The following is a 13,482-nucleotide window of genomic DNA, read 5'->3' as shown; positions in this document are numbered from 1 at the left end:
AGAAGGAAGTTGTAAAACACTGTCCAGTATGACTAACTAATTGATCATTGTTGGTTACAATCATTCTGTAATGCACTCCATAAACAGCATAGAAACACCGATTCCGGTGTTAAAGTATGTACAGTACAGTAGGATTAATTTGGAGAGCAAAATCGGGCTATAAACAGCATAGAAACACCGGTTCCGGTGCTAAAGTAAGTACTGTACAGTACAGTACAGTAGGATTAATTTCGAGAGCAAAATTGGGCCATAAACAGCATAGAAACACCGGTTCCGGTGCTAAAGTATGTACAGTAGGATTCATTGCGACAGCAAAATCGGGGTGAATCATTAAAGTAATAATTTGCTAATAATTCTATGTAAAGTTTCTATCGACAGTAGGAGGATAAACTGTAGAATATGATGATGATGATAAAATAGTTGTAGAGTATGAATGTGAAACAAACCAGTGGTAATGTTACGGACGTATGTGACGACGTGACGATGGACCAAGGAGGACTACTGGTAACGAGTAACGGTACCGTCAACACTGTCCAGTACAGTACCGTACGATACCGTACAGTGTACAGTACGTACTAGTGTGCTTGCACAATGCAGTTACGACGATACGTTGTTGCTTAGCTTCCTGATGATACAGTCCAGTATCATACAGATCTCTCTGCCTTTGATTCCTGCTAGTGTAGTGTAGTGTACTGTACAGTACTGTACCTGTGTGTGAACAGGATACAGTGCACAGTACTGTATGGTATCGTGTACTGTAGTATCCTCATGGTAATCTTTCATTGCAAGCCTTTGCTATCTCAGAAACTTCTAGAAGTCTCGTCATGGCTGCAGATCAGGTAAGTTCTTGAAGTCTTGTCCTGCTCTCCAGTTTGGAGGCATTTATTTCTATTAAAATTCAACTGAATCATCCATGAACTTGCCAATAGTGAAATGAATAAGAATTCCTCTTAACTGTGTAGCAAAGTCCCGAGTAGGATGCAATAATAATCTCATTCTATGTCCATGCGTTGAAATGAGCTTTTTCGACCCAGCTCAATGATCGACAGCAGTGAATAGCTTCAGTGGCCCCCAACTTTCCTCTTTTTGGGATCTATGAAATATTCTATTGCCATAGTTTTACTCGTATAATTTTTCTAGTCTTTCTTTACTTGGTTACAAGTAAATAGCATGTCAGTTCAAATGCTGCATATATCCATGCATTCTCCATTTTTCTGATGCAATAACCAGTCAAAATGAGCACAAACTCATCGACGTTACATTGAGCACACTGGTCTTGTTGATGAATTAATTAATATCGTATATTGAGGTAATGTTGGTTATGTTGGTGCTGTTTCGTGTTGTCATATTGGGGTAGAAACATGTAGAATTTGGGACATGCTAAATCTCTAGCCCTACCAAAGAAGAACTTTGAAATACATTTCATCCTAGTAGTTCCTATATCACTACTCTACAACCTCCAGTCATGGCATTAAAATAGCTAGAGTAGTTCATCTATAGCTATACTGCAATGGGTGGCTCTAAAATTGGCGATGCTGTACAATAGGTACTGACAGAATAGAGTACAAGCTGCAGTACTGTATTTCCATTTGCAATAAAATATCCTATTCAATAGTGTATTGTATATCAATTAATTATATAAGTAGTATGATATCATGAATGATCATAGATAGAAATTGCTCTCAGTCTACTACAAATGTAATAGCAGTAAATCGCTACATGAGTCATATCCTGTAGATTCTTGAATCGTATTTCCAGTAGCTATGGAGACATGTATCGCTTGACAGCACAAAATCGATATATTACCACTATGCGAGTACGGCAGAATTTGCAAATTGCATAATAGTAAATTACATACATAATGCAATTGAGATGTATTCCTATTCAATTGAAAGCCGACAAAAACACTTATTCTGTATGCTAATGTTTCTAATGTTTTGCATCCTCTACGGTGCATAGTGCAGATAGTTACCGCTCTGCGGACCTATCGGATTATTGAGCTATAGAGCAACGTACGGTTATAGTTTGCAGTACTGTAATAATCAATGAATTGCTGTACAAGACTGCTACACGGTTATAAATTGCAACAGTCTCAATCAATCTGCTTACAATATTGTAACTCATTCGTACTGTAACGTCCAGAGAATTTTAAAATTCTACTAAATTAAAATTTCAAGCTATCTACAAAAACTAACCTATGACAAATGGAGATATTAGTTGTATCAAACTAATTAATTTGCATCATGCTAAATTAACAGATTTTCAATACCTTTCTTATTCTAATCAATCCATATTATCAGTAAAATTTCATTAACTTGTATTGAGTTGATCACATTTTCAAAAAATTATACCCAAGCCTAATCAATCCTCACGATATCATGGATATGACTATAAATGCGAGTGTATTTAGGCTTACCATCTACTTTTAAAGTGACGTTACATAAACGTTTATTCGTATATCGCAGTATAATGAAAATATGACATAGCACTGATATCGGCCTGCTGCTGTACATGTGTGTCACTTCTTTATTCCAGCAGTAAACGTATCGAGGCTTTGCTACAACAAAATTGATTGTGTAGTATGTAGAGCTTATACGCGAACTAATACTTATATATTTCTACCTCTACTTCACTCTGTTTTAATGAAGGCAAATGAGTGGAAAAGTAAAGGCAACCTCGCACTTCAAGAGAAGAACTTTCAAGAAGCCATCAAGTGCTATACTGAAGCAATCCAATTAAATCCTAATAATCACATCTTCTATAGTAATCGATCTGCAGCCTATGCCAGTTTAGGCCAGTATGAGAAGGCTCTTGATGATGCCAACAAAACGGTACAACTTAAACCTGATTGGCCCAAGGTAAGGAGTAATTATTGTAATACTAATTAACTACCTACGTCATACTGACTATCCTCATTGGAACGATTCGTTAACAATTGAAGGTTTTTAGTGCGTTGATATTAGTAAATCCTTTACACTATGGGAGTTAATATAGCTTATTTTTTCGCTATAGGGTTATTCTCGTGTTGGTGCTGCTTTAACATTTTTAAAACGATATGAAGAAGCTGTTACAACTTATCAAGATGGGTTAAAGTTAAATCCGAATAATGATCAATTGGTAAACGGGCTGAAAGAGGTTGAAAAAGAAATTTCAGGTATTTTTGTACAACTTTCAAATTGAATGGTTATTTTTTAATTCCTCCAATAAAATACTAAAACATTCACGACATGTGAACTTTTTACCTAGACGGTATCTTTATTAAGCATATAGAATGCTCATAGTACATGCGCACATTTAGTGTACTTTTTAACTTAAAAAGTTAGATATAACAATTCATACATTAGTTTGCACCTTTTTAGGCAATGAGCCTAAATTTTAACGTATTTTATCAAAAATGCGATTCGACGACCTATGTATACATTGTACAATTATGCTGAATGAACGATTAGCCTGTAGCTATAATATTATTTTTGTATTAGAATAAAATTTATTAAATTTCACATACGTAATGGTCGTCACATAAATGCAAATAGATAATTTTCGCTTGTATTTATACATATATAATGTAGTACGAATATGGACATTCATTTATCGTGCTATTCAATATGTTGATCTCATTTGATTAACTAAAAATTTAGTAACGTTTAATGTTATATAATTATTTAAAAAATTTATGTATATTATTAAGAAGATGCAATGCGAATCTCTAATCAAATTAATTATATTTAACTTTTAATTGTTGGCACTATCATTGCAGCTAGCCAAAAGTCTATGCCGAATCCCTTTGCTGATCCAGGCGCCCTAGACAAATTGCGGGCCAATCCTACAACAAGTGCTTACTTAAACCAGCCAGATTTTATGGCGATGTTTAATGTAGCTAAGTCGAGTCGAGAACTTATGACGCAGTTAGTAAACTTTATTATTATTTGTTATTCTTACTGTGCGGGAAGTAAAGTGGCTACTGTACGACCTGTTTAATCAAATTGCTATTACTTTATTACGTCTAATTTATTATTACTTCTTTCATAGATTTATGAACGATCCACGTTTTGTAAGTGCCCTTGGTGTATTACTTGGTATAAATCTCAGTGCTGATGCTTCATTTAATCCAGGTATTGTATTAATTTTTACGGCCTTTTCATTATTCTACTGTAAATTAGCTGATTTTACTGTGACTAATTACAGAGCCACAATCAGAGTCGAACACTACCACTACCACAAGTCATGAGCGATCATCAGCTACTAATAGTAGTAGTAGTAATAAGGAGAAAACACAAGAAAAGAAAATGACAGCAGATACTCCCGATTTAAACGATGAACAAAGAAAAGTAAAGAGTTTTTACTTGATCTGTATATGCTATGGTATACATATTGAATTAATGTCTGTTTTATCTTATGCTGTTATTAAGGCTATTAAAGAAAAAGAGTTAGGCAATGCAGCATATAAGAACAAAGATTTTGATGTCGCTATTGCACACTATACAAAAGCTATGGAATATGATCCGAAAAATTTAACATTTTATACCAATAGAGCTGGTAAGGTATCATTTTATGACAATGTAACAAACTAAAGTTAGTATTATCTGGCTGAAGGTAGATTAACTTTCATAAATAGCTGTCCATTTTGAGAAAGGAGACTTGGATAACTGCATTGAAGATTGCCGTAAAGGCATAGAAATTGGACGAGAACACAGAGCAGATTTTAAACTAATTGCAAAGTAAGATTAATTTGCTAATTACAAGACCTGTAACTGTTACACATTGCAAAAAATCTTAACGGATGTTTAGTGATGTTCACGTGTATAATTATGATGTATCACAAGGACTTAAATACCTCTTTAATTTTGATAGAGCGTTCGCACGGATTGCTAATGCCTATGTTAAAATGGAGAAATATGAAGATGCTATTACGAATTTTGAGAAGTCTCTATCAGAGCACCGAGCTCAAGACGTATTAAAGAAATACAATCAGGTTTTCCACTTGTAGCTAAATCAATGCAATAAATAAAACGATTTTGTACAGTCTGTCTTATAACGTTAAATTATTGAAAGGTGAAAAAAACTATGCAAGAAATGGAAAGAAAAGCCTATATCAACCCTGAATTGTCACTGGAAGAGAAAGCGAAAGGAAACGAGTATTTTCAGAAAGGTAATACGATGTTGTTTATCTAGTTTGATGAGAATGATTTTGATTAAAACTTAACAATATTTGCCAACTATTGGATCAATTTCATATAAATAGGCAAGTATCCAGAAGCAGTAAAGCACTATTCAGAAGCTATCAAAAGGAATCCTGATGACGGAAAATTGTACAGTAATCGTGCCGCATGTTATGTGAAATTAGCAGAATTTAACCTTGGCTTAAAGGTAATACAATAATTATAATGTATAAATAGTGCTTCAGTAGTACTTTATCGTGATTCGTTACATTGACAGTTGATACTTGTCGTCGATGACCTTATCGTAATTTGCTCTTAAATTTGTTATTCACCTTTAGGACTGCGATGAATGCATCCGATTAGATCCAAATTTTAGTGCGTATATGTTTTGCATATTAAAGATTGATATGATTGTATAACTTCAGTATTAGATTTAACGTCACTGTTTGTATTTCAGTTAAGGGTCACTTGCGAAAAGGCAACATTCTTTTGGCTCTAAAAGAAAATTCAAAAGCAGCAGCTTGTTTTACTAAAGCATTAGAATTAGATCCTAACAATGCGGTATAACGTGAATGTGCATTAAAAATATCACTCTTATCCTACATTATGCTATGCACATAATGTTGCCGACCCTACTTACACTTTCATAATTACACATACTCGTAACACAGGAAGCTAAAGAGGGGTACTATCGTAGCTCCAGTGTAACTGAAGCTGATCCTAAGAAACGTGCAGAAGCAGCAATGCAAGATCCAGAAGTTAGGGTATGAAATTGATAAACCTATACGTCTACGCGTGTTACTTGCCTAAATCACAAAAGATGAATGTTACATGTACAGTAATATCTTTCTAGATCTAAATCAGGGATGAACTAACACTTCTATCTTATTTTGGTAGGATATATTAAGCGACCCTGCGATGAGGCTTATTCTTGAACAAATGCAGAATGATCCCCATGCAGCTGGAGAGTAAGTATTTCTTTTTTTTTTTCTAGATTCTAATTTCTACTTTACAGGTTAAAATTTAATTTTTGTTTCAATCATTTATCAACTATATTTTAGACATTTGAAAAATCCAAACATTGCCTCTAAACTCCAAAAATTAATTGATTGTGGAATTCTCGGTGTACGCTAAATACTATCAACCATTAGCTTGACATGTCAAATATCATTTCTGTTTCATCTTTTAATATTACTTAATATTGATTGATAACTAATGTTATCGATATACGGCATCAAGAGTATAATTGATAAATCGAATGCATCGTTAGCATCATAATTGAAAATACAATGGCAGTTAGTATCTAGAAACCGGATGTAGTATCTATATAATTGCATAACAAAGCATTAATATTACAATATTTACTATAGCCGTACGTTACACTTGATAAAGTTAAAGTTATGGTAGCATCTTCAGATGAAGGCATAATATACATTACTCCTGTTACAAGTAGAATGTTGATTTCATAATAAATAACGTGTGCATATTGCCATTATAATTTTAATGTACAAGCAATCAAGCATCAATAATAAAAAATATGAATACTCTGATCTCTGGATGATATGTTCTGTTAATATTATGTAACAAATCATATATCAAAATATCACGTCTCGCAGAAGATTTCATTTGCAGTAATTCAAATTTTAACAATTTTTCAATATATTGCTAACCATATAAATACATAGAAAGAATGCTTTATAATTCCATAATTAAATAATTATCAGCGGCTAAGTAATGTAAATAGTTCTGTATAATATCAATATAGACAACTATAATACAAATTGGTCCTAATTCACTTCCGTAAAACGTAATATACAGTTAAAACAAAATTAACCAAAATGATGGTATATCGGATCTTTGTAAAACTGGTCACGCTTTTTCCATGACTGCACATAGTCATCGTAAGCAACGAAAAGTTGAAAATAATCGCTGGTGAAGGCCAAACTGTTCAAAAACAAATATGAGAATCATATCTTCCAATTAACGCAAAACATAAATACGACTGCCGTACCGTACCTTACTACCGGTGATTGCAAATTATTCAGAGATATATCTCTTAAAACACCCAAATTCCAAGCATTCCACATGCTATAAGATAATATTGTATGTGTAACGGTATTACTACTTTGAAAATTACTTACGCTAAGATGTTAACTGCTAAAAATGCATACCGAACGTTTCCATTACTTAGACCCCCAACAATAGCATTAATAGAAATTCCTTCAGGTAAATTAGTATACGCCAAACAAGTAATAGAATAGTCACAAGTACATGTAGTAATAGGGGATCCGTTGATATCACACAGTTTTAATAAACTTCCATGGTTAACATCCTGAGCAGACTTGCGTCCTAAGAGAACGGAAAATATATTTATTTAATGATTTTCCGACTCATATCTCCCATAGATATAGCCCTATCTGATTATTACATTGGATGTTACCTAAGTCACAGGCTGCCACAATATCTCCAGTTGTGGAGCTAACTGTTAGAGCCATAATTCCACTCGGATATCCAGCAATTGTTCGAACATAGCTCAATCTTATCGATAGTTAATTATAATTTAAAAGTTCAGTGTCCGTCAAGATGTTGGGAATATCTCGCAAAGTTATTTTAAATTACCTATTTAAGTCCCAGATTATACACGTTCGATCATCACTACCAGACACAAAAATACTGTATGATTCACATACGGCTAGACAATTAATTCTCTTATAATGTCCATAAAAGTTCATTTTTTGCTCGAGTAATTTAAAGCACTATAAATAACGCGATAAAAATGTAAATCAAGTAAAGTTCAGTAATAACCAGCTATCATGCAAAATTACGCATATCTCTTTATTTGAAGTTGCTATTAGGATTTTTACTACCACTTACCTCGTCAACAAATTTAAAGGACCAGCAAGATATAACACCGGTAACACCACCAAGTAGAATTAAATTTAAAGAGCTAACAGCTGCTGAGCAAGTTACCTAGTGAATAACAAAATTTAGTAACACTTAGTTACCGTTTTACGCGTTATTCATTTATAGCACATAGTTATGAACTGTATGAAGACTTGCAATAAATCACCTGCTCTGACGGATAATAATTAACCATTGGCGTTAAAGGTGAGTTTTCGCCAGTTTTTAAGCTGATAACATTTTCAAGATTACTCCACCGTACCAGCGAAGACCATAAACGCAATTCTTTGTTATCTATCCAGAAATAATCACAAAGGAAAATAACAATAATTAGTTTCCATACAAGTATTAGCTAAAAGAAAAGATATCGATAGCTTGCGGAATTGCACCTTGATTTCTGATCATAGTAGTAAACAAGTCGTTGTTTGACCCTAACGAAACTATATAATCTCCTTTAGCAGATTTAGCGTATTTCACCGCAGTGATAACGCCATCCTTTAAACATGAGGATGACCATCCCATTGATGGCTCCGGCGAGCTAGGAGAACCTAGATAATCACCCCATCTTAACCCTAAATGAGATACAGAAACATTATTTTATCTTTTATCATATGGATCACAAACAGTGTATTCTTATAATTATGAAGTAGAAATCTATTAACGGTCAACCAGCTACACCTTTCACTTTTGATAACGGAATTATTTCATTTGCTTTAGATTTTTCTTCTATATTTCTTCTTGATAGTTGGGCAAATAATGCAGCTCCAGAATCAAAAATAGTAGATATTGTACCTTGATCTACCTGTGGAATCTTCTCAACATGAGGATTTCTAAATAGTCTTAATGGGGTCTGTCCATACGTATTTACCATGGTTAGGTAGGCATTACGTTTGATTGGATCTTTGATGGTATCCATATCAGCAACTTTATATGTCTATGAGTACATATAATACGAAAGTTAAAGATATTCAATACAACATTATAATATCGTGATGCCACAATAGCTTCTTCACTAACTAAATACAGTATTAACATAGCAATTCTTTTAATTACTTACGGATGGATGAAAAACATTTATAGCTTCGATTGCATCTTTGCCAGTTTGTTTGCATCCAAATATCAAATCAATCCATTTATTTATAGATCTTGAGACACAAGCTGACTCCAACGCCTATGAATTGAAAATAGAACATAAATAAGGTCTTAATTTTTTTATCTATAAGTATTTTTAAAATTAAACAGTTGTAATATATAACATACATTACCTGTCTATGAATTAAAATAAATAAACGAGCGTTATTCTCACACCAAGGAGGTAAGCAAACGTCGTTTACTTTTTCACCTGTTTGGCGTTTACCGAAGTCAAACCCTGTTTATGAAATCAAACAATATGAGAAACCTACCAAGATCTGAACAATAAACACATTCTGATTTAGCAACCTTCGAAATTTTTTATAAAGTCCGGCAAATAATAGAACTCGGGTATTAATTCTTTTACATCAGTTGTAGATTCATAGGATGAAAGGCGCCAAGTAGTAGCCATTGAGTGAAAAGTTCTATCAGGCAAATCAAAGCTTTGATCTGGAAGTCATGCAGTTACAGTATTAATATTATTAGAATACTTCCTTAGAACAGCAAATTTAATCACTTTACGTAGAGGAGTCAAAAAGTTATTTAGGGACCGAAAAGTTGTAGCAGCAGTACAAAGAAGTTTCATTACCTTGATAATCAATAAACATTTGCGTATATGGAGGCACTCTAACCAGAAAATGTAAAACAGTTCCGCTATTGGAATAGTGAGAGCCATAATGATAAGGCTCAGATGGTAAACTATTGTCTGTTGTAAGTCCCATCATTAATCCACGTTCATATTCATCTTTCAGTAACTAATCCATCGGTAAAAATTAGTAATAAACTAAACTAAATCCAGCAAGCTGTGATAATAATAAATCTCTACCTGGTAATTTTCTTTATACTTTTTAGCGCGATCTTCATTTTGTGCAGCAATTGGTTTGCTTAAATCCCTAAAAGAAAGTGTTAATAAATACAAGTATAAAGGATAGCAATCTCAGTCACCGAACTAATCAAAATGCTAACCGAAATGACTCCGGACAGGTCAGATCTAAAGTTGTCTCAGTATAATTAGATAAAACAAAAGGGAAAACTGGATATTGCATTAGATCATTGAATGATCTTCCAGCAATTTTATTTAATTGCGTCAAATAATGAAAATTTGATATTTTTCCATCACGCCACCTATAAGAGAATAATAGCTAATTTTAAAAGAGATTTTATCAGTCTTCCGTTAATAATCTGCTTACTTTTGAGTGATGGTGGTTTTAATCTCATCATAATCTCTAAGATGAATAAGTTTATCTCTATGCGCATTAATAATCAATTGATAAACTTCACTTCTTTCCTATATTTTAAAAAAAAAAAAGATATTTTAATTTTTAGCTTGTAATTATAGAAACTCTATTTTAATTATTTTTAACCTTAGATCCACTAAATGACAATAGGTACGTATTTCCATTTCCAAGAAAAATCTCTAGAGCATTATTCTGGCGATAAGAAATTTTTGATCACGTTAATTTAACACAGGCCAACATATAAAATTTAATATCGAAAAAGTTGAATGAAAGATTTGTAAAAGTACATGAAGGCTATATCGTCTTTTATGAATTTCAGTGATTTCTTCAAATTTCCAAGAGAATGTTACGGTTTCAATATTCCGATTAAGCATCTAATGTAACAATATATAATGGTTACAATACTTATATAAATTTGTTAGTTGAAACCTATGAGATTTCTGAAATAATAATTTTACCTTTTTCAAATTTGGCCTTGTAACACTTGTGTCTTGTATAAAATAAAGTCTATACTGGCCTAAAATTAAACTTTAGTTAATCAACAATTAAAAGTTATCTTATCTTATCTTACTAGCTACCGATAAGGAATTCTCCCTCTATTCTATTCTCCGGAGCTATAAATGAACAATGGTAGGAACATCTACAAAATTTTACAGGAATGTTATCCAACAATAAATCATGTATTGAGTAAATGATTATAATTAAGTAAGTTGCAATACATAAGTTGATCATCGTTGTTAATGCAGCTTAATTTTGAACTTGACTTAGAATTGTAAATATCTTTGTTAAAAATTGTCTCAAGAGGAAACTTTGATTTCGTATCTATATAAATATCGAAAAAGTATCGATTATAGCAGTATTAGTCATAGTCAATAAAGCGGAAAGATATCAGCAAATATGCCGCTATGAATTATCGAAACGCTAACAATTTTGACGATCAGTCAAAAAGAACTCATTTGGGATCGTTAATCTGCATCTCCTAAGACGGCGCCTTTCACGATTTGGTCCTTCCGTTGGATCAAGCTCCCAAGATTTAGGATAGCTTTCAAGATCACACCATATAGTCCTTAATAGACATACAAAAAATCAACAATACACCCAATAAATTATCATATATGTACCATATAAAAATAACCTTTCGTGTGCAACTTGGTCAAGGATAAATTTCCAGCCTTTCTTATACAATATATCTCTCCCAAATTTATGGTGTAGGTGCTTTAGAAACTTTTTTATCTGAGCATTCATGCACGTACCGATACGCTCCGCCACAGCCTCACCAGATTTAGAAGCTTTTTCATCAAGAATGCTAAATCGCTCATTCAATCTATCAAGGCAGAACCAAAACAGTGTGTATGATCGAAAGTATGAATACACTCTTTAGTAAAGTTACCAGCAACTCCATTATTGAGAATAAAGATTACCTAAAACAGATCTGATCTTGCTTCGAAAGCCAAGATATATTGAATTGATCATCGTTGATGCTATACTCCGTTTGTCCCTGAAATTATTCAAATTTAGGTCCTCAGTTAGGATAGAACTTTCCTTGTTTTCTTTACATTTCAATCATTCTTCATACTACCTTTAAGCTGACTCCACATTCTTCCGCAATATTACAAAAGTGAAGTAAGTCTTCTGAATTATTTTCCTTTGCAACAGCCCTCAAATCGCGTAGATAACTTCCTAGTATGCCGCGAAACTGATATATGAAATCAAATAAGTTAAACAACCTGAATGTTTTATTAACCTATAATGTTCAATTATCAAGCCAATTCGAGTAAAGAAATAATTTAAATTGCCTTTAATTTTAAGGTAGAATTTGACAAATCTGAAAATAGCCTCTTCGCAATTCCTTTTTTTTCCAAGATGATTAACACCAGTTTAGTAAGATTTAGGCTTCTCGATGGTGATAACAAAAACAGTAATAATCTCTGAAACTAAGAGAGTTTTAAAAGCAATAATAAGATGTTTTAAGACATCATAAGACATTCTAAGCCTTTGATATATGATTACTCACCTGCATACGAGCAACATCTTTAGTCAAGCGAACAAGTTCTACTTTAAAATTGTCTTTCAGTAGTAGCTCCTATGATAACATGAATAAGTAATAATGACTAACCGCTGCTCAATTTTATTTGCAGCTACATCCAAAAGTATTTTATACTAAAGTCACATGACGTGTAAGTATGCTGTACCGAGTCATTTAGCGAACAATTCATCAGCATCTTAAAAACGCTCGATATAAATTGGCTCTCAAAGTTGTCCACATCTCCGCCATTATGATCATAACCACTAGTAGCAATGATTAGATTCGTACAAAGTACGCAAATACTACGAAATTTGTTCGCAGATTCTGCCACGGGAACTTTAAAAAGAATTATACCTTACTGGCTCATTGATAAAATTGAGATATTATATTATAGCTATTATTACTCAATCTTACCCTCCTCTTTTTTCATCGTGTCATGTAGAATATCAACAAAACCATCAGATATCCATTTTAAATTTAAATCACTTTCTTGTGCCTCCTGTTCCCAATGCCAGAAACTTTTAACTGCGCACTTTAAAACAAAGTACCGTACCGATTTTATGTACAAAGCGGCATTCGATCTCCGCCCTATAATCAGAAATCAAATGTATGATTATTAATTCATTCTATTGAAGTAGGTCATCATTGCATAGATAATTGGTTTTTATTTAAGCCATATCTTCGGTCAATCTACCCGCTCTAATTTTTTCTTCTTTATACAATTTGCACAATAAAGCTACCAAATCCTCGAGGTAATGAATACTGTGATCGTTACTAGAGCTGAAACAGCAAAGAACGGAATCTTTATTATGCAAATAAAATAAGTTTACTATCAATATTATTTGTATTTTGAACTGTAATACAAGAATATACTACCTGCTAATGAAGTGACTGACGATGAATAACGACCGCAATACACACTGACCAATACACTCAAACTCTGAATTTGTTATCTCACTAAAACAAGTACAAAAGTAAAGTTAAAATTTCTAACAAAAGCATCTAATTGATGCTACAATAAATACTA

The 13,482-nt window shown here is 33.0% G+C and overlaps 1 protein-coding gene across 1 annotated transcript; it reads right to left on the bottom strand.

Annotated features, from left to right (window-relative positions):
* Positions 1–8,724: 8,724 nt before the first annotated feature.
* Positions 8,725–10,318, bottom strand: TRIADDRAFT_26285 (uncharacterized protein; the record flags this gene model as incomplete). The annotated part of the gene is made up of 7 exons (XM_002113161.1): positions 8,725–8,994; positions 9,118–9,231; positions 9,326–9,429; positions 9,501–9,641; positions 9,781–9,877; positions 9,982–10,084; positions 10,158–10,318. Coding segments are annotated over 7 exons (990 nt in total), but the record flags the coding sequence as incomplete, so codon positions are not given.
* Between the last annotated feature and the right edge of the window lie 3,164 nt (positions 10,319–13,482).

This window comes from Trichoplax adhaerens, genomic scaffold (assembly GCF_000150275.1).
Source record: "Trichoplax adhaerens TRIADscaffold_6 genomic scaffold, whole genome shotgun sequence".
Taxonomy (NCBI): Eukaryota; Metazoa; Placozoa; class Uniplacotomia; order Trichoplacea; family Trichoplacidae; genus Trichoplax; species Trichoplax adhaerens.
This window is presented reverse-complemented; position numbering and strand designations above follow the sequence as displayed.